This window comes from Furipterus horrens, unplaced genomic scaffold (genome assembly GCF_987537825.1).
Source record: "Furipterus horrens unplaced genomic scaffold, mFurHor1.1.pri manual_scaffold_3, whole genome shotgun sequence".
Classification (NCBI taxonomy): domain Eukaryota; kingdom Metazoa; phylum Chordata; class Mammalia; order Chiroptera; family Furipteridae; genus Furipterus; species Furipterus horrens.
The window spans coordinates 186,389,857-186,412,662 of NW_028327173.1; the positions used below are offsets into that span (position 1 = coordinate 186,389,857).

The following is a 22,806-nucleotide window of genomic DNA, read 5'->3' on the forward strand; positions in this document are numbered from 1 at the left end:
ACATTTATAACCATCAAAAAAAGAGTCGCTGGGAGCAACTCTGGCACTTTCGGGAAAATTTTTCAGCGTCGCTCACAGCGACACTGGCACTCAAAGGGTTAAATCGGTAGATCTTTAAGAACTTGGAAAGATGTCCAAAGATCTTTGCTAAGAGGAAATATGAGATGTAAAACAGTATACATACCAACATACACTCATGTAAAACAACTTTTTAAAAAGCTGCATGACAGCAAGAAGCTTGTTAATTTTATTCACTGCAGAGTCCCCAGCACCTAAATAAGTGCCCCCAAAGCTAGACATTGAATGAATATACTTTTACTTGCATATCCGTGCTTTTAAATTTATTTATTTATTTATTTATTTATTTATAGAGAGAGGGGAAGGGAGGGAGAGAAACATAAGTTGCCTCTTGCACGCCCCCAACCTGGGACCTGGCCCACAACCCAGGCATGTGTCCTGCCAGGAATTGAACCAGCAACTGCTTGGTTCAAAAGTTGGCACTCCATCCACTGAGCCACACCAGCCAGGGCCATTTCTATGCTTTTATTTGCATCTCTAGATGGCTACAAATTTTTTTTTTTATAATAGATAGCACATTTAAGCTAGGGTTTTGAGGGCTTTTAAAAAATGTATAAAATATATATAACATAAAATTTACTATTTTAACCATTTTTAAGTGTACAATTCAGTAGCGTTATGTCTATTTGCACTGTTGTGTAACCATCACCACTATCCATCTCCAGAACTTTTATATCATCCTAAACTGAAACTCTGTACCCAATAAACAATAACTTCCACTTCCCTCCAATAATCACCATTTTACTTTAGGCCACTATGAATTTGACTACTCTAGGTGTCTCATATAAGTGGCATCATATTTGTCCCTTTGTGTCTGGCTTATTCACTTAGTATAATGTCTTTAAGGATCATCCATATTCTAACATGTATCAGAATTTCATTCCTTCTTAAAGCTGAATAATATTCCATTATGTTAACATGCATGCGCAGGAGCACACACACATCACATTTTGTTGATCTATTCATTCATCAATGGACACTTTGACTAGTGTGAATAATGTTTCTAAGAACATTGATGGACAAATACCTGTAGTTCCTGCTTTCAATTCTCTTGAGTATATACTGTTGAGAAACTTTGGGTAAATCATATTTATTCTTCCTCCCTCAGAAAAAAATTGCCTTTGCTCCTTTGTTTCTTAAATTCCTTCTTCCTTCTATTGTTGGTCAACGTCAAGTAATGTGGTCCACAGTGTTCTGTGTTTACGATTTGCCTATTTCAATTATGAGTTCTCTTGCTTGGGGTAAGGTAATCTAAATTCTCTATTTCTTAAAAGTTAAGGTCATAAAAATAAAGGTTTTGGTTTTTGTTGTTTTATTTTTTTTAAATCCTGACCCAAAGATATGTTTATTGACTTTATTTATTTATTAAAAGCAATTTATTCATTGATTTTGAGAGAGAGAGATTTGTTTTTCACCTTATTTATGCATTCATTGGTTGATTCTTGTATGTGCCCTGACAGGGGATCAAACCTGGCATAAAGGACCATGGTCTAACAAACTGAGCTACCCCAAGGCTGTTCATTGATTTTAGAGAGTGAGGAAGGGAGCGAAAGAAACACTGATGTGAGAGAGAAACATCATCTGGTTGCCTCCCATATGTGCTGTGATCAGGGATCAAACCCACAACCCAGGGTATGTGCTTGGACTGGGAATCAAACCCACAACCTTCTTCATGCATGGGATGATGCTGCAACCAACTGAACCACCTGGCCAGGGCCATTTTATTTTAAAGAAAAATGACACAAAGGAGTTTTTTACCCTATTAATAGATTTAGGCAGTGGGCCACAGGTCAAGGATCTATATCACTGCTTTTGCTACTGTTTCGTCGGCAGCCGTCCGTCTCGAGAGACGATGGTGTAGCTTCTTAAGAGTCTATCTGCACCGCCGAGAATGGCTGTGCAGTCCGACTCGGGAGTAACACGGTATCTGTCTCCTCCCGTGTTAAATCGACATCTTGCGATGACGCTGGAGTGTCCTCTCCAGTGAAGTTGAAGCTACAGAGCCTGGGCAGGGTGATATGGAGGGTCTGCTGTTGCCCATGCAGCAGACCCCCCCTCTCTTCGCAGCTGAAGGGTCCAAGGGAAAGACGGAGTCAATACAGCTTGGCTTCAGGTGCGCCGCAGGAGTTGCCGGTGTTGACTACAACGTCAAACCGCCTTAGGGACTCCGGCTCCGGATTTTCTGTCGGGGTTTACTCCCTTAGCCTTTCCCCTGAAGAGGTATGCCGCAAGGCAGTGGAGGTTTTTTGGAGTCAGAGTTTTCCTTCTCTGATGTACCCTGACTGGAAGATCGAACCAGCGACACTTAGCTCGCAGGCCGATGCTCAATCCACTGAGCCATACCAGCCAGGGACTTGCTACTGTTTATCTTATACAAATTAGAGAAATATTTCATTGTGCCCAAGTCTCCGTCAAAAGTGGAAAATTATAAGAGGCCCACTTATTTCTTCTACTTACTCATGTTTCTAATCTAATCTCCCTGAGCCTGAATTTTCATCAAATATAAAATGAGTACCATAAATACTCTACTGTCATGAGTTTTATAGCTTATAGAGCAAAGTACCATAAGAGTTAAGTAAGTTGCCAATGTTACACAGTAGGTAAAGTGGTTAAGCTAAGATTCAAAAGCAAGTAGTTAAGACTCCATAGCTCCCACTCTTAACCACTACTCTAGATTGCCTGTCTTGCAGAACAAAAAATGAACCAAAGTGACAAAGCATATTCACCTGGCAGACAATTGCCTTGGTAGAAAACTCAAAAATGTGTAGGTAAGAATAAAACAAGGGACCACAGCAATAAAAACAGAAGCAACTTAACTGGAGCAATCTGAGGAATCAAGGATAGAAAACCTTTACACTTAAGAGTACTCTTTCCAAATAAGTTTGTGAGTTATTAAGCAGAAACTAAGCAGGCCCTTACACCATACTGTAACAAAAGTAATTATTTAACATTCTTCTTATTTTATAGCCCAGAAAAGCCAAGGCACAGAGGGAAAGAATTTGCTTTGTTTCCTCCTCAGAAAGCCAGCCAAGCACAGGACAGAACAGAGAGCGCACTCTGAATCAAATGCTCCAACAACACAACATGGTTTGAAGAGCAACTAACATTTAAATATCCATCAACAGAAATCTGGTTAAAATTATCGTTCAGTGAAAAAGCCAAACACAAAAGGACAAATACTGTATGATTCTACTAATATGAGGTACCTAGAGTAGTCAAATTCATGGGGACATAACAGGTGAGTCCTGGCTGCCAGGGCCTGGGGTGAGGGACACGGAGAGCTATGTAGCGGGTGTACATGTAGAGTTTCAGTTTTGCAAGATGAAAAGGTTCTGGAGGTGGGTGGTGGGGATGGCTGCACAACAGTGTGACTGACTTAATGCCATTGAGCAGTACACTTAAAACTGGCTACAATGGTAAACTATGTGTTATGTGTATTTTACCACAATAAGAAAATGCAAAGAAGTTTACTGTTCAGATATGAACTATGTATTATGCAGCCCCCACCCCCAATGCATGAGGCAGCTGTCTGTAATGACATGGAATAATCACTAAAATATAATAAAGTATTAGTAACTGTATTAACTATTAGAAACATTTTCTTTTTAAAAAATGGCACACTGGAATTAGATGCAGGGTTTTGGGTTTCTTTCCTTTTTTTAAAAAAAATATTTTATCTATTTTTAAAGAGAGGGGAAGGGAGAGAGAAAGAGAGGGAGAGAAACATGAATGTATTAGAGAAACAGTGACTGGTTGCCTCTCACGTGCCCCCAACTGGGGACCTGGCCTGCAACCCAGGCATGTGCCCTGACTGGGAATTGAACCGGCAATCTTTTGGTTCGCAGGCTGGCCCTCAATCCACTGAGCCACACCAGCCAGGGCAAAAATTTTAAACCATAATTTCATAGATATTATATAACATAGTTTCCTTTCAAGCATTGTTTTAAAAGACGTCAACTAAAAAAATGTTTAAGTAATATCGAGTGATACCTATTAAATATGACAAAAGTCAAGAAAGGTAAGGCTAAAATTTCTGAAATTTAGAAGTTTACCAGGCACCTTTACTACCTACTTTAAGGGAAGGTCTCTATGTATCTGAGGCTGGGATTTGATACACATCCAAATGCAAACACAATAAACTAGGAGTTAATATCAGGAGAGATTAGGAGAATGTGACTATATTAACAAAGAAAGTTACAACCGAATCAGCTGTGATGCAATCAGCCTTAAGAAAGACTACAAAATGGCCAAAACTAAGATAAAAATATCCAGACTCACTAATAATCAAGGCCAGTTATATGAGAACTGAAACAATACATTTTTTAAATGATACTATTTTTCACATACTGATTGAATTGGCAAAGATTAAATGATGCTCAGCAATAGCCATAAAGCAGTCTTATAATAAACTGGTACAAGTATTAATTAGTTCAACCATCTTGGAGGGCAAATATATATCAAATGTATTTTATAAATATATAAAAAATAATATTTTCGACCCAGAATCCCATTTCTAAGATAGTATTCTAAAGGAAAAATAATTGTGATGAAAGCCAAAAAAAAAAAAAAAAATATATATATATATATATATATATATATATATATGAGGGAGCCCTGGCTGGTTTAGCTCAGTGGATTGAGCGTCGGCCTGCGAGCTAAGTGTCGCTGGTTCGATCTTCCAGTCAGGGTACATCAGAGAAGGAAAACTCTGACTCCAAAAAACCTCCGCTGCCTTGCGGCATACCTCTTCAGGGGAAAGGCTAAGGGAGTAAACCCCGACAGAAAATCCGGAGCCGGAGTCCCTAAGGCGGTTTGACGTTGTAGTCAACACCGGCAACTCCTGCGGCGCACCTGAAGCCAAGCTGTATTGACTCCGTCTTTCCCTTGGACCCTTCAGCTGCGAAGAGAGGGGGGGTCTACTGCATGGGCAACAGCAGACCCTCCATATTACCCTGCCCAGGCTCTGTAGCTTCAGCGTCATCGCAAGATGTCGATTCAACACGGGAGGAGACAGATACCGTGTCACTCCCGAGTCGGACTGCACAGCCATTCTCGGCGGTGCAGATAGACTCTTAAGAAGCTACACCATCGTCTCTCGAGACGGACGGCTGCCGACGACGGAGATATATGAGGGAACTGGTTAAATGCTGTCATATCATGCTTTAGAATAGTTGTTCAAGGAGTGTTCCATGAACCTGAGGAGGGCTGCAAAGTTGAAATTATTTTCTTAATAACACTAAAATGTGATTTGCCTTTTTCACTGTGTTGACATTGCACTGATGGTGCAAAAGCAATGGTGGTTTGTAAAACTACTGATGTCTTAGGGCTAAATCAAGGCAGTTCAGCAAACTACTAGTCATTAATGTATCCTTAACTTCCACATGCTGGCACTAAAAAAACAAATGACAGTTTCATGTAGGGGTATCCTTGATGAAGCAGTAAAACTAATTTTATCATATTTCAACCAGAGTACACATCTTGATATTCTGTATGATGAAATGTGAAGTATACACATGGAGCAATTCCACCGAATAGTGAAGAACAACAGTTATTTTGTGGAATGCATGTATGTGATAGTTTATATAGCGAGCTAAGTTGGCTGCTGTTTTCATGGAATACCATTTTTACTTGAAACAACTGACAAACTATGGTTATTCAGACTTGAGTACTTGGCAGACATTTTCTCAAAAACAAACAAGATGAACCTGTCATTTCAAGGAAAACATCTGGTAGTATTTGTAGCCAAACATAAAATTCAGAAAACCTGTATTCACAACAGCGAGAGCAATCATCTCCCATTACTTAACTTTTCTGATGAGATCGGTGGTGATATTAACAAATAAGATTTCTTAAGATATATAATGAAACATGTCAAGATTTCGAAAATCTACATAACTCAGCAAATCTATCTTAAATGAGCGATGTGTGATGGTGATAAAACAATGCATAGGGCTCTTTTAATCCTTTTTTTCAGAAAGATTTTATTTATTTATTTTTAGAGAGGGGAAGGGAAGGAGAAAGAGAGGGAGAGAAACATCAAGGTGTGGTTGCCTCTCACACATCCCCAACTGGGGGCCTGGCCCTCAACCCAGACATGTGCCCTGACTGGGAATCAAACTGGTGACCCTTTGGTTTGCAGGCCGGCACTCAATCCACTGACCCACACCAGCCAGCACTCTTCTAATCCTTTTAATAACCCTATGAAGCAGGTATTGTTATCCTTCTTATCCAGATGAAACTACAGAAAAGCTAAACAACTGAAAGGTAGAAAGCAACCAAGAGTGTGAGCTGGGATCTGAAACCAGGTAATCTGGCTCCAGTGATTGCTCCCGACTATGATACGACACTGCCTCTCAAATACAACAGGGGCCCAGTAGCAAAACTGTCAGCTTAAATTGCATACTGGAGAATACACAACCTTTTTTAAAGGACAAGCCACTACTCAGCTCCAGCCAGTTATTGCCATAGAGAAATGCAGGCTCCAAGTTGCCTGATGTTCCAATTTTTCAAGAGAAACCAGCAACCTGAAAGGAAGGCTTAAAAGCAAACTAAAGGATTTTAACGTAATGGACTATGAAAAGTTCTCTGATAATATTTCAAAATCGTACATTGCAACAAATCTTTAAGAAACTTCCACTTGTTGAGTTTTGATAGAGTAACGAAGTAGAATATACAGTTATTTGATAAGGCATTAAAATAATCTTCCCCTTTTTCTAATTACATTTCTGCATAAGGCTAAATTTTCTCCATACACATCAGCTAAACCAGTATTTCACAATAAGAGCAAATGTCTTCATAATGTCTATTATGACATTAAAGAGATTTGGGAAAATGTAACAATATTACTCTTCTAACTTTTATTTTAGAGGTTATTGCTAATTAAATTGTTAATATAAAGCTTATTATTGCTATTCTTAAGTAAACTTTAAACTTTCTCAGCTTTAAATTCTAATACAATAAAAACCAGTAAGGCATACTCTCCCATCCCTTTCCCTTCCTCCTCTCTCCTCCCCCTGACAGGCACGCATCTCTTAAACTATGGCAGTGGTCCCCAACCTTTTTGGCATCATAAACTGGTTTTGTGAAAGACAATTTTTCCACAGACTGGGGGTGTGAGGGATGGTTTTTCAAGCTCACCTCCCTCCTGCTGTGTGGCCCAGTTCCTAACAGGTCTGGACCAGTACTGGTACCAGCCCACAGCCTGGAGGTTGGGGACCCTTGCTCTAAGGAATCCTAAGAGATTTGCAACCAGAGGAGCAAAGAAGAGCGACAGCTCACCCCCAGCTCCTCCCAGGCTAATCCTCTAAACCTGTCCCCAAGGCCCCCTTTCCTGTGACTCCCCAGTGAGCTGACAGCAGCCCTGCCTTGGGTCACTTCCTTTCTATACATTTCTAAAGAGCCAAAGCAGTCCTGTCAAGTCTCTCTCCTGTTGCTTCTTCTGTCCCAGGCCCTTTCGTGTCCCTGTCCCCAGCTTTAATAAACACTCTCAAAGTCACCTGGAAGGAAAAAAAAATTAATATGTCCAAAATAAACTGAAGTTCGTTGAGGTCTTCAATGAGTTTTAAGAATGTAAAGAGGACCTGAGACTAAAGAGTTTGAGAAGTTTTGCTTTAGAACAGCAGTTCTCAACCACAGTAATTTTGACCCCCAGGAGCATTTGGCAATGTCCAGACAAATTTCTGGATGTCACAACTGAGGAGATGATATTGACATATACTGGTTACAGGCCAGGGATACCACTAGACATCCTATAATGCACAGGAGCCCTAGCTGGTGTGGCTCAGAGGATTGAGCACCAGCCTACAAACCAAAGGATCACCGGTTCAATTCCCAGTCAGGGCACATGCCTGGGTAGCGAACCAGGTCCCCAGTTGGGGGCACGTGAGAGGTAACTACACATTGATGGTTCTCCCCCTCCCTTCTCCTCTCTCTAAAAGTAAATAAGTAATATATTTTAAACACACACACACACACACACACACACACACACACACACACACACACACACAATGCACAGGAGGACAGCCCCCATAACAGAGAATTACCTAGCCCAAAAAAACAAATACTGTTGAGGCTGAGAAACCCTACTTTTCAAGAATATTCAATGGCCTATGAAAAAATGTTATTATGTAAGATAAAAGTTACAAAACAGCAGAGATGGCCTAATTTCAATTTTATTTTTAAAATATGTACATATTCATATAAAAAGGCTAAAGTATGCCCCATGTATCAAAAATGGTCATCTTGAGTAGGTGGAATACTTCTCACTTCCTTTAAATATCTCTTTATTTTCCAAATTTCTTTTAATTAATACACAATATTTTTAAAACTTATAAATAAGTAAAAGCCTGTCTTATAAGTGCCAAATTCTGATGACTTGTATGATTCAACAGGAAATTCTCAACAGTAAAGTATGGAATCAGTGAAATATCAAAGAACAAAAGCTGCTTAAACAGGCCTAGAGGAGCATCATAAAAAAAAAACCACAGAATAAAACAAAACAAATTCTCAAGGCCTCAACAACAGTAAGGATTCTTAGAGAGGTTGTTATTAAGGTAGTGGTACCTAGACCACAGATTGTCTCCATGTCCAGTCCCTCTTCTTTTGCCTAGACAACTAACCTGGACAATATGCTCCCCCCCTGATTATATCACATTTGTTTTTCATTCATTCTGGGCAGGTTCTGATTTTTTAGGTTTTCTTCAATAAGAACGCTGTCTACCTGACAAAATTCCTTGCATAAAGAACATTAACAACATCATAAAGCCTTCTTTTCTTTTCTTGGCCAATTCTAAAAAGATTGAACCAGTGCAGGACCCAATGCCTTTTTAGTCCTTCTAGGAAGGCACACAATACCTACTCTCAAGCATGTATAAACAGAGATGTCAACTCTGAAACTAAATCAAGGCTGCTTGAAGCTGGTTGTCAAACATGTAAATTTCAGTTTTTTCTTGCTAATATGTAAGGCAAAACACGTGCCTCAGACATCTATGGCAGAAAATGATATGTGCACTAGGCCATCCAACATCATTACAGCATCTATAAAAAAAGAAACATTACAATCTCAGAGGCTCCAGTTAGTCACTTGGCCTTAAGTAGTAACACAAGATACAACAGGATCACTGGCAGGGTGGCTCAGTTCGTTGGAGTGTCATCCCAAAAGGTTCAGGGTTCAATCCCTAGTCAGGGAACATACCAAGGTTATGGGTTCAATCCTCGGTTGGGGTGCATACGGGCGGCAACTAATCTATGTTTCTCTCTCACATGGTTGTTTCTCTCTCTCAATCCCCTCTCCCTTTCTCCCCACTTCTCTCCCTACCCTGTTTCTTCTCTCTCTAAAATCAATAAAACATATCTGTGAGGATTAAAAAAGAAACAAAAAGATGCAGCTGGAATTTAAATACAAGACTTGAATGGAAATTCAGAATGAGGGAAATTGTGTAACAAAATCTGACAGGCATCTGGATTTGCAAAAAATTCCTGATCCTGAGTAATGTTCTTAGAAGGAAACAGACATTCCAGAGTAAGGAAGTACAGGTAGGCTAAGAATTAAAACTGGAGACCTGCCTCTGCCCTGGAAAATCTCTACTTAATCATCTGTAAAACAATGTTGGGACACCACCAACTTAATCAAAACAACCATGTTTGCCCTGGCTGGCCTGCTCAGTTGGTTGGAGCATTGTCCCAATCCACCAAGGTTGCAGGTTCGGTTCGCCATCAGGGCACATACAAGAAGCAACCAATGATGCATAAATAGGTGGAACAACAAACTGATGCTTCGCTCTCTCTCGCTCAAATCAATAAATAAAATTTAAAAAGACAAACAATTATGTTGAAGGACAATGAAACCTAATATCTAATGTACCTGCAGACTAAGCCACTTAAAAGAGTTTAACATGTTACTTAAGTGCCCTACACATGCAGAACCTCTTAACTTTCCCTACTGAGGGACCAGGTCAGAAGACTCACATTTTAATCCTGATTGTGCTACTTAACTAGTAGTGACCTACTGGGCAAATCACTTTACCTCTTCGCTCCTCTGTGTCTTTTTATGTAAAATTAAAGGCTTCATTCCTTATTAGTCCTTTTCAGCAATAAAATGCTATGATTTTACAGAGACAAAACATCAGTAACATAAGATAATAAGTGAGAATAGTGAAATCAGGACTCTAACCTAGATTTCTTAAACCTTTTTTTTAAGAGTATTTATTTATTTATTTTTAGAGCAGGTGGAAGAGAGTGAGAACGATTGGGAGAGAAACATCAATGTGAAAGAGAAACATTGATTGGTTGCCTCTCCTATGCACCCTGACTGGGAGTCAAACCTGCGAACCTTCACTTTGCAGGATGATGCCCAAAGCAACTGAGTCACAGTGGTCAGGGCTTAAACTTCTTTATTGATGACATTCCAGAACATGAAAGACATTCTAAAGCCAACTGGCCATATAACTGAAAAACCACAATTCCTGAAAACCCTTCTCGGGGCCAATCTATACACTGGAGGGGGCCAAATTTTACTCCAGACTAAAGTGCTGGACAGATAATCCACAAACCTAAGCTTGTGGTTTTAATATCAATAGCATATCCACTTTTAGTTAAAAACACTTCAAGAAAAAAATTCCCAACTCAGTGGAGAATCATTCCTCAAAGCGCCTTTCCTCAAAATCAACAACCCATAGTAAAGACTTAAAAAAAGAAAAAGAAAAAGAAAAAAGAATGTACAGGTAGATAGAATTAGAACTATAAGAGGAGGTCTACAGAAAAAAAGAGTAACTTAGCCTTTGAACTTAACATTTTCTTAATAGTTTTAGCCCCTGCCCCCACCTCTTAATAAGACAAGGAGGGGACAGATAACTAACCTTACTCCCTCTCAGGCTTAATCTAGTACTGTACCTTAAAAGCGGCAGCTGAAAGTGCCTGCTTCAGCAGCACATATACTAAAATTGGAACAATACAGAAGATCAGCAGAGCCTCTGCCCAAGAAAAAAAATGACAGCTGAAAGCCGGGACATGGGGAGAAGGGAGGCTTGGAGGCTTTTTCACCAGTGACATTCAGTGGTGAACGGGAGGGGTTAAGAGACTTGAGCTTTGGTTTTTCCTGAGTACCAGACAGCTGGGATATTATGAGTAAGTGGCCATATAACTTATCATCCAAACTAGGGCCTTTTAAAGAATTAAAGGAGCACTAATAATTGTACCAAGACAACAGGGAAACTGGGACGGTCTCACGTGAACCAGGATATATGGTCATATTAGTTATAGAGGATCCCAGCAGGCAGCAATGCAGGCAGGGGACCTACAGAGTTACCTTATCAACCATATGAAGTAATCTTACCTCACCTTATCAACCAGCAGGAGGCTCAGCAGAGGCAAAAGAGAAGATGGGAATCTGCCTTTCCACCACCATCATCCCTGCTATTTGGATCTATTTTAAACCTGTTGGTGTCTTCAAATACCGTTTTCTGGTTGATTCCTACATGCCCCAGACCTGGAATATTATGTCCATTTTAAAAATGGCCCTCTTAGGAAAAGGACACTCAGAGCACATGGACTTGATCTCCAAGGCCTATCAACTCTGTATCCTGAGAGGTACATGATAGAATCTCGGTATTCAACACCGCAAAGGGCAAGGTGTGAGGAAGGTGGCAAGGAAAGTGTGAACATGAAGGTATGGGAAGAGAAGACAGCTAAAGTGACAACATACTATTGTCATATCTTTCCCTCAATCCCTGACTTAGGAAAATTGTTGTGAAGAACAAGTGGAACCTAAAAGCAGAACTACTGAGCAACCTTCCTTATTCACCTAATCAGTGAATAGCCTTAGAAATAAAACACTTTCTTTTTCACAGAAGAAGAATGAAGTCGCTAGTGACAGAAGTAAATTTTACTTGAGAGAACACTATGCTTCTAGTTCATTAAGGATTAAACAGGCTTATCATCTGAGCTAGGAGTTATACCTCCTTTTATGATACTGTGTCTGTGGAAAAGTGCTACCAAGTAACTTTTCAGGTCAGTGCTCTCCAGGCAAATAATCCCATGTTGCTTAAACCTTCTTCTAAAAAGCGCTTTATGCTGAACCACATTATTCATCTGTGCCTCAGGCACAGATATTTTCTCTCCACGTATAATTATGAGGGAAGATACATATTTCTGTTGGCTGAAATTCAGCCAAATGTACTCAAATCAGCGTACTTTCAGCAGATATTAAACTCAAATTACAGGCTCAGTAAATACATATATATTGTTTGTTCTTTTAGTTGGGCTAATGCAGAAGAGAAACCAACTTGGCAACCAGAGTATACTTACTCTTTTTTTAAAAAAAATAATTTATTTGTTTATTTTATTTTTAGAGAGAGAGGAAAGGAGAAGAGGGAGAAAAATATCACTGTGTGGTTGCCTATCACTCACGCCCCCAACTGGGGACCTGCTGTGCAACCTAGTCATGTGCCCTGACTGGGAATCCTATACTTACTCTTAATTAACTAAAGCAGGTGAGTTTGACTCAGTGTGAAGTTAGTCACATGGTTTACACAGGCAAGTGTGGATCACAGAAAGTGAAAGGGAGACTTTAGATGACTGCCAAGACCCAAATCCAGACGTAGTGATTCTAGCCCCAAGAGCAACCTGCTGGAAGGGGGAATGCAGCAGCTGTGACCACGGCAGTGCTTCCTAGCTCCCTGTCCACGGACCCACCCCCTCAGCACCACTCCATCCTCTCTTTACACATGAAGGGGAGAAAAGCAGTTAGTCAATGCCAGAGTGACAGCATTAAGAGATGAGAATGTAGGAAAAAAGTCAAATCCTTTTAAAATGTACATAACATCCTAAAAATTTCAGAGCCGATAACAGCATGGCTTGGAGTACATGTAGACCCAGGCTGCAAATCCAGCTCCACTGCAAACTACAGAAGAGTCCAAACTTAACGTCTCTAAGCCTAAGTTTCTTCATATGTAAAATAAGAATAATAGTACTACCCTACCTTAGGAAAGATTCTTGTATTAGATGTGATCATTTATGTAAATGCACCCGACATATAAAATGCTCTCAAATATTTGATAAATAACATGATCAAATATTAGCTATTTTTATTATAAACATAAGATACTTGTGTGGGACAAGTTAACTTTACAGCAAAACACAACAATACAATTTATCATCTAAGAGGAGTAACTAGAATTGTCTATGTGCTGAGAAATTGCTAGCCTTCAGCTTTTAATTCTTTAAAAAAGATCCAGAAAAACTGGCTGCCCTGTAAGAATAAAAGGGGGGTGCTCAGAAACAGCCCCCAGGAGCTCTCCCTCTTGCTCTTCCTCTCTTGAGCAGTACTGTGCCTTTCACTTCCCCCTCTTCTTCCCTCCAGGCACCTTCCCTCTCTCTGTCTTTCTCTCTCCTAAGCTCCAAGGACCCTCTAGTGAGGGTCCTGACTGCCAAAGATTAACTGAGCAGCTCTGGGCAAGTCACTTTCCTATTGCTCCACTCCTTTTCCATAAAATGAAGATCTTTCCTTCCCTCTGATTAGATGAGGGAGAAGATATAAAAAAAGATTACCTAATGCAATATTTCCCAAGCTTCAATCTTGATCATCTTTTGATTTCTGCTTTATCCACATAACATATACATCAATATTTTTCTTTAAATTGATTTTTTTAAATTTAACCACACCTTAAGCAATAAATCCTTTAAAATATTTTATATATGCTAGTTAACTTTTCTAATAGGTATAAAGATAAATATACTATTTTTTTTAATCCTCACTTGAAGATATGTTTATTAATTTGAGAGAGAGAAAGGAAGAGAGAAACATCGACTGGCTGCCTCCTGTACTTGCGCCTAATGGGGATGGAACCTGCGGCCTAGCTATGTACCCTGCCCGGGGATCGAACTCACAACCTTTTGGTCCTACCAACTTAGCCACCTGGCCAGGGCTAAATGTACTAATTATTAAAATTTAACTATCCATTCAAAGATCACCTAAAATTAGCTTACATACCCAAACTTTGGCAAGTAGTACCTAACTTCTATAACTTAAAATGAAAAATTTTAAAGGACAGAGAATTAAGTAAATAAGAAATGTAATTAAAAAAAAAAATGTAACTTTGTATTCTCACAATAACCTAGGGGTTACTCCTAAAAGATTATAAGAAACAATATAATGTCGGGCACCAAAACTGAAAACAGAATTGATTCCTTCTTAAATCTCTATTTGAATTAGGATTTTACTTCCTTTAACCTTAAAAGGCTTTAATTACACCCTTGAGTGTATAAATTCAGACTAAAACAATAAGAAAAGCAACAACTTCTTTCCTGAAACCATGAAAAAGAAAAAAAAAAAAAAGATTAAAATCAAACACTTTATTAGCGATGAAAGTGCTCAATGCATGAGAAAATAAATGCATCCACTTGTTAACTTGGCATTCAGAAAGCAGTATCCATTTGTGTCTCAATTTTATGAGTCAATAAAGTTTCCCTGATCTGGGTGATTCCAACTGTACCTGTACCAGTGAATGAGCACACACTTGCACCTGGCTGACTCCCTCCTTTCAATGAGGTGACTGAGGGCTGTCACTTTTAGAAACTGTTAATAATCAAAAATGCATTGGTGTAAGTCAGGTCAGTGGCGAATCCTTGAACAGTACTGAACACAAAGACAACTTTTTGATATGCTAATAGTGTCTAATGAGACTGGTGGTCATCAGTTAAACCTTACCAGATTATTTTTAAGCAGAAGTGACAAACCAGGGCATAATTCTAAATTTGCCAATCTTTGATAGATACCTCTTAGCTAACTAAAGAACAAGTGGGGAAAATAACGTGTATCTATAAATATCCATGTTACTTTATCCTTACCACATGATCTCTATAACTTATCATAGCAATGTTCTCCAAGGCCATCTCTATGAGCCTTCTTTCTTTCTCACTGAAGCTCATAAGCAAGAGAATTTTGCTATGCTAAGTACCATAAACCAGAGGAAAATCAAACATCTATTAAAGTATCATAAAGCAGAGAAGAAAAATTTAAAAGGGTCATGCACTGTTACAAATGAGAAGTAAATGCTCCTAAATGCAAGCTTATTGAGAGCACGATTTATACCGGGTTCATTATCTCTGTTTTTCTCATAAGCTCCTGTCTTATAAATGTATGCACTCAAAAACTATTTGTTGAACTAATAAATTAACATAGATTAAAATTTAAAACCTTCAGAACATTGGATTACCAGTAAATAGAAAAGCCCAGAAGAAAATCCAAGAATTGATTCCCTAGTCAACTTGTCAAAATGTTAAATACTATGAGAACTTTTCAGAGTCAGAAATCTGCCCTACCAAGAGCCATAACTAACTCATCACTGGATCAAGATATTCATTCTAATTAAACTCATGAGAAGTTTAATCAAGTCAAACTTTAACCAGCTAAAGCCAAACACTTTACCTACAGATAATATGCTCTTACATAAATTTATTAACAAAAAAACTGATTCTTTAATATAAAATGTGATATAACTAATGACTGAGCAATAGGAAAAGATAATTACTGGGTTCAAATTAAACATGTAGTTATTATCGTAGCTATTATTTGATGCTTAAAAATATGATTTGATGACTATACTGGGATTGAGCTTATTCAGAAAGTATTTTTTAACAGTTCACTTCATTGATAGCTTTCTCAATTTTTCACATTGTACTCTGCCACGTCCAATAAATGTTAGATGTTAGTGGTGTCAATTTCCTAAAACAGCAGTTTTCATCTCATGGCACATATAAACTAATTACTAAAATTCTGCAGCACACTAAAAAGTGTATATTTTGCCAATCTGACAAATTAAAAGATACTTGTAATTTTGCCCTCATCAGTGTGGCTCAGTTGCTTGAGCACTGCTCCAGAAAGCAAAAGGTGGCTGATCGACTCCTGAACAGGGCACATGCCAAGGCTGTGGGTTCGGTTGGGGTACACTCAAGAGGCAACCAATTTAAGTCTTTCTCCCTTCCTTTCCCTCTAAAAATAAACAAGCAAACACAAATAAATAAAGTCTTTTAATTTCCTAATGTATAATTTTGATTCATTCATACCAATGGCTGTTGTTGTGTTCACTGTTGTCATTTTTCTATTTAACAATCCAAGGGAAAAGAGGTCAGTGCTCCTGATTAAATAGTCAGGTACTGCATGTTTTAAAAATTCTTGTGGGACACCATTTGAAAAAAACTGTCATAAAAGCTTTTTGTGAGCTTCATGTTATAAACAACAATAACAACAGTTGCAGCAGCAGCAGCAACCAGAGAAACAGCATGGGTTAGGCCCTTGTGCTAAGTAAAAACTTCACAAATCTTATCTCATTCAGTTCTCACCACAAGCCTGTAAGGTAGTACTGTCCTTATTATATGGATGAGGAAACAAGAGGTTAAGGGACTTGTCAAAGGTAACCCAGTTAGCAAGCAGTTAAGCTGATATTCACACACACCCTGACCCCATTGCCTGACTCCAGGGTTCATGCTCTTAATCCCTCTAATAGTTATTGATCAATAAAGTCAGACCTGGCTGGTTTGGCTCAGTGGATTGAGCGTCGGCCTGCGAGCTAAGTGTCGCTGGTTCGATCTTCCAGTCAGGGCACATCAGAGAAGGAAAACTCTGACTCCAAAAAACCTCCGCTGCCTTGCGGCATACCTCTTCAGGGGAAAGGCTAAGGGAGTAAACCCCGACAGAAAATCCGGAGCCGGAGTCCCTAAGGCGGTTTGACGTTGTAGTCAACACCGGCAACTCCTGCGGCGCACCTGAAGCCAAGCTGTATTGACTCCGTCTTTCCCTTGAACCCTTCAGCTGCGAAGAGAGGGGGGGTCTGCTGCATGGGCAACAGCAGACCCTCCATATCACCCTGCCCAGGCTCTGTAGCTTCAGCTTCACTGGAGAGGACACTTCAGCGTCATCGTAAGATGTCGATTCAACACGGGAGGAGACAGATACCGTGTCACTCCCGAGTCGGACTGCACAGCCATTCTCAGCGGTGCAGATAGACTCTTAAGAAGCTACACCATCGTCTCTCGAGACGGACGGCTGCCGACGACGAATAAAGTCAGAGACCCATGTGAAATAGAAATCAAACTAAATAGCTATCCCAGTTATAAATAGAAGGTAAGGTTACAATCCAACTCAGATACACGCAGAGCATTCTGACTGGGTCTCTCAATCAGATCCCAAGATGTTCATCTTCTTCCCAAAGAAAAAAGACAATTTAAGAAACACATAAAGTACTTCATTCTAGGGAAAAGGAGAAACATAAGAGGAGGCAATGAAGTCAATGGAAAGTACCTGATGCAACTAAAAACTTAAAAAGGTAAACCTAGGATATCCCCTAAATATGTGTACTAACATAACACACTTGATGTTGTTGGGATCGCTTATAACTAGCATTTCAACACACATTGTTCTTCATCCTTCAAAAAAAAATAACGTACAAATATTCTAAGAGACTGCAAACATCAAGCATAAACTGTTCCTTATAAAAAGGAACCCATGTAGTTCACAAAGTAACTTTACATATAACATTTCACTGAATACTTCTGCCCTGTTAGGTAGTGATAGCAATTTGTTTTCCCCATTTCACAGATGAGGAATGAAGAGATTTACCTTCATACCATTTGTGACCGGTAGAGCCTCCAACTCCTATCATGCAGCACCAAATCCCAGGCTCCTTCCACACCACATTGCACCTCCTCATTCTACACCGAAAGGTCACAAAACTCTCCTGTCTGCCCCATTTGCACAGGTTCATTACCAATACTGTAAGAACAAATGTCATCTAATAATGACACCACAAGTTATAAGTATAAAGGGGAAAGAAAACAAACTAGTGTTTCCTCTGAGAGGCTTGGCACTCTGTTTAGCTCCCACCCTAAACATAGCCTAATGTGGCTCTCACCCCATAGCCCTTCACTAAGTGCTCATGCTCCCATTGCACAGCTCAGGAAACAGGCGCAGGGAGGCTCAGCAACTCGACTAAGGTCACACATTAAATGACACAGCCGTGGTTTTAACCACGTGTATGCTATACCACAATGCCTTACATGATATGACAGTAATGTCCTTTTCTGATCAACAATAACCAAAAAATACTATTTAGGTTAAAACATTTTAAGGTTTTAAAGTGTCAAAAAAAAAAAAAAAAATCCCGCCACTTGTTGCTGTCACAATCTCACTTCCCAGTTGATCGCCTTTCCTCCTTCCTGATTTTCTTTGTTTGTTTGTTTATTGAGGGAAAAGGGGGGTAGGGGGGTGGAGGGGAGAGGCAACTCCCAGAAGAACTCAAGGGCCCGTAGGAGTAAGGGGAATGAAGAGCAACAAAAGGGGGAACCGGGGAATGGGGAATGGGGAGTAGGGACTCCCAGTCCTCTTCGGGGGCCCGTAGGAGTTCCCTCTCCTTCCTGATTTTCTCTGGTTTAATCTTAACATGTCCTGGCTTCACTGTGCCCAGGAAAGAGGGCTAGCTGTTAGAACAAAAACAGGCAATGATGTAGCCTTTACAAATAGCATTTGATAAAGCCACAGGAATCACGCAAATATTATTTTTGCCCTAGGTCTAATTTAATTCTATCAAATAGTTTGTGTCACTTACAAGAAATAGGAGCCTGACCAAACAGTTAGGATATGAGAACACTGAACGAATTATGAACAATCTTTTTAATCACCCCTTTCTGAGGGCTCTAACCAAACCAGACAAGATAAAAGAAAAACAAAATGTATAAAAGTAATCTTCATTACCATCCTAGAACCTGGCTTCCCACTACCTTATTATGAAGCATTACGGACAGACAACATTAACCTCAAAACACTATGTGCCTTTCTCCTCAGGTGATAACTGCTAAAGAAGGACAACCAGAGATAAAATGTAAACATGACACTATAAATGGTTTTCAACAAGGAAAGATTGTTGAAAGACTCCCCAGAACAAAACTTAATTAGCATTAACAAGTTAAGCTGTATTTACTATTCCCTGAGGAGGCTTCCTTATCTGAAGCAAACAGGAGGAATATTCTGTTAGCCCAAGTTGTAGTCAATGGAATTTGAGTAGCTAAAAAGGCTTTTAAGCAAAATTCTATGTTCTGTGAACAAATAAGAAAAGTGGAGTCTATCTGAGCTCAACTGGAGGGGTGGGAGGAAAAGCCAGCTGGAAGGACTAAAAACAGGGTAGCAGGAGATAAAAAGGAAACAGGAAGAACTGAGTTAAAGGAAGTGCCAGGGGAAGGAGGAGGAATAGGGGCAAAGAAGGCTGGAATCCAGAAGGCACTGATGGATATGGGGAATCCGACCTAGACAAGTAAGGCAACAAATGCCTACAACCGGGTTTGTCAGGGCCTGCCCCGAAGAAAGGACCTCAGCTTCTACAGACTAAAATCAAGATAAAGGAAATGAACTGGTCAAGACTAGAGAAAACGGAGTTCCTTTAGGACACAGAGGTAGGTCCTGAATGAGGGTAACTATAACTAGTAGAGAAACTTGGGAAGCAAACTTTTTAGTGCTTTTAAAAAAATGTTAACTTTAAATGGGTGAATTGTATAGCCCGTGAACAGTATCTGAATAAATCTGTTATTTTTTAAAAAGTGTGTTAAACTGGGCAATGTCTCACTGTACTTATGATTTAATTGAAATGATTGCTTCAGTCTATAAAAGTGGCCCCCAAATTCCCTAACCCACTAGGGGTGAGTTTACTTGTGTGTGGGAGCATCTCTGTTGGAATACAGTTGTCTGGAAAGGGGACAGGAGTATTAATAATACAGGAAAAGCAGTAAAGGGGAAAAAACGGGAGAGTTTATAGATACCATCTCCCATTTTGCCTTTGGAATTGTTGGCCTTGAGGGGTAAGAAAGCTTTTGTTTGGGGTATGCCTTGAGGTGGTATATCTGGTTTCTTCCGGGGATGACCTAGGGCCCAAATCTACCTAGTCAAAGAGAAAACGATCTGGGGCGAAAAATCAAGTCAGTCCTGGAGAAACTCCAGAAGGTTCATCCTGAAATGATCACGCACGTCGTATCTCTGCTACCCCCAAATTGGACTGCACACCCGTGTCACTTCGACTGAGAATCACGAAGAAAGACCGATGCTTTGCCATGATCCCAGAAGTTTCTGGAGAGCTGCCCACTGACGTAAATTAGAAAATCATTCGGGGACCAGCCTGGGTGAAGCGAAGCGCCACGTCCAGCGCCGGACCGCCTGCTCCTCTCAATGCAGGAAAAGGGACGAGGAGGGCAGTTCCTAGCGGGAACACCAGATCACCCATCTTCGCCCTCCTCCGTATAGCCGGGTTTCGGGGAGCCGCCCCGAGCGTACCCCATCCCCACTAGCCCGCCTTGGGTCCGAGATCCCCGGGAGGAGGGCGGCAGCGGCGGCGAGCGCCCCCTCGAGCCCCAGGCGCACCGCCCCCGGGGCAGCTGTCGCCGCGGCTCGCTCAGTCCGGGCCTCCCCGGGAGCAATAGGCTATCGATTCAGCTGCCTGTCGCTAGGAGCCCCGGGAGAGCGAGGCCTACACCGCCCGGCCGGAGCCCCGGCCTCGATTTCGCCACTTTCCCCACCCTGGCGGCGGAGCCAGGGGCAACCCAGCCCAACAGGGCGTGAGGGAGGAGGAGCGGAGACCACCTGCGACGGCAGCCGCGGGGAGGGGGCTGCGGGCGCGGGGCTCCCGCCAACGAGTCTCCCGGGGTCGACCAGTCGCCATCCCCTGCTTCCCAAGTTGCGCATTCCAGTCCAGGCCGGCGCCTTTTCGCTTCCACAGCCCTCCATGCTCCCGAAACCATCACAAAAACAGGACGAAAGGAGATGGAGCCGGGCCGGAAGGGCGCCGAGGGGGGCGGCCCACAGTGACCCGCCGCCAGTCACCTCCCCGGCCCCTGCTCACTCCAGCGGCCAGACTGTCACCGCCCGGCCCTCGGCCCCAAGGCCCCCACTCCAGGACGCCGCGACGGGGCTTGAGCTCCCCTCGCCCCAGGGGCGCCTCGGCCTCTCCCCGTCCAATCCCCAAAATGCCCCCACGCCTTTTCAAGTACGCGGAGGAAGAGTTTCCCATCCAACTTTGTCAAGCGGTAACCGCGACCCCTCCCAGCCCACACTTTCGGGGCAGTCAGCAGGAGAGATCACTTTACACTTGGGATGAAGAGAATTAAGGACCTGTCAACCATTTTGGGTCTTTTTTACCAAGACATCCTCTTCTTCCCCTCCCTCCCTCCCTCCCTCCCTAGCAATGGTTTTCATTTGACACCAAACATTCCCACCGCGGAAGGGGGGTGGGGTGAAGGAAGGAGGAGGTGGGGACGGAGGGCAGGAGGAGGGTGGCGAGAGAGCGAAAGGGGGAGACTGGAAAGGGGCCGAGAGGCGCGGGGAGGGGAAGGGGGTTGATTTACCTGAGACCAGCCACTGGCCTCCATTGTTGGAGAATTCAATGGCATTGACACAGCCGAAGTGGCCGAGGAGGTCCTTCTTGTAGAGGTTTCTGCAGCCTCGCAGGCGTCTCCGCTGAAAGTCCTGAGTGAGCAGGGGGTCCCCGTGCAAGCCCCGCTGGGACAAGAAGCCCACCACTGACCTCATGCTGCCCCCCAGGCCAGCTCTCCTCTTCATCCTGGAACCGCCGCCGCCGCTCGCGCCGCCGCCCCTCCCTCGGCCTCACGCGCGGCCGCCGCGCTCCCCCCACCCGACCCTCCCCCCGCGCTGCGATCCGGATGGTTCTTTAACCAGCCATGGCAGACGGAGCGAGGTGTGCAGACACTCGGCGGCGTTCGCGACTTCCTGATGGGCCCCTCCCTCCTCTCCCCCCAACGCCCGCCGCCAGACTCCTCCCTCTGCTTCTCCGCCTCCTGCAGCAGCTGATCCCCAGCTGTGGCTGCGCTTCCGCGGGCCGCAGGCGCCGGGAGAACGCGGGCGGCGGCTGCCCCTCCCCCGCCGCGGGCTGCCGGCCGGAAGAACGCGGGCGGCGGCTTGGCTTTCCCGCCGCAAGCTCCACCTCGCGCGAGGACCAGGTGGCGCTGGGCGGAGGTCCTCCGGCGCCCCCTGATCGCTGCACTCTGTTAAGTTGAAGCCGCGTAACAATCCAAGTGGCCGCAGGGCTGCGGGCTTGCCTTCCTCTCCCGGCGGCCGGCGGTCCATCGCCTCCTGGAGGCCCAGCGCCAAGACAAGTTCGGCTCCCCGTTCTTTTTTTTTTTTTTTTTTCCGGTCAGGAAAATGCAGCCCGAGGGGGCAACGAGGTGAGGGAGGACTGCGGGCGGAGGCTCCAGTCGTTTGCCCTCAATTCGTCTCCTCCTACGGTCCCTCGAACCTTGTCCAAGGAAAGGGACCCAGGAGTTAGGACTGGACTCGGGGTAAGGCTGCTTGGGGATTTTGTGGGTGCATCCGTTCCTACCCCCACCAAATAAATTTTTAACACTGCCCCCCTTAATTCTGTGCTCTAATTCTCCCTCCAACCGTTCAGTAAAAAAGACTAAATTGTACCCCTGGTAGATAGGTAATAGAGCGGTATATGGGAAAAAAGGGGGCGGGGGATTCTTAGAGAAATGAAAAAAAAAAATTTCTAAAACCGAGTTGAGAAAGCTCTGAGAAGCAGGAAGTGCTTTTGTCCATTAATTCCAAGTACATTTGCAAGATACAAAAAGGATTATTCGGCAATAAGAATATGCTTGTTATTTCACTGGGTGCGGTGGGGTCCTCTTCATAAGTGTGCGGCTCTGAGGTTGCACAGCTGTTAACGGGCAGCTGGC

At 42.4% G+C, this 22,806-nt stretch overlaps 1 protein-coding gene and 1 non-coding gene across 3 annotated transcripts in view; one reads left to right on the plus strand and one right to left on the minus strand.

The window, feature by feature from the left end:
• DCAF5 (DDB1 and CUL4 associated factor 5) overlaps nucleotides 1–21,727 on the minus strand; it is a 93,978-nt gene extending 72,251 nt beyond the window's left edge. The window contains exon 1 of one of the 2 annotated variants that reach the window (XM_090271037.1): nucleotides 21,460–21,727. In XM_090271037.1, coding sequence (XP_090127163.1) covers nucleotides 21,460–21,673 — 214 coding nt within the window. In that variant the 5' untranslated portion in view covers nucleotides 21,674–21,727. The remainder of the gene's footprint in view (nucleotides 1–21,459) is intronic. The other variant, XM_090271038.1, reaches the window with a different exon arrangement.
• LOC150016965 (U6 spliceosomal RNA) lies at nucleotides 10,992–11,096 on the plus strand. Its single transcript, XR_016510231.1, has one exon. It is a non-coding gene; the product is annotated as a U6 spliceosomal RNA (small nuclear RNA).
• Nucleotides 21,728–22,806: the final 1,079 nt, after the last annotated feature.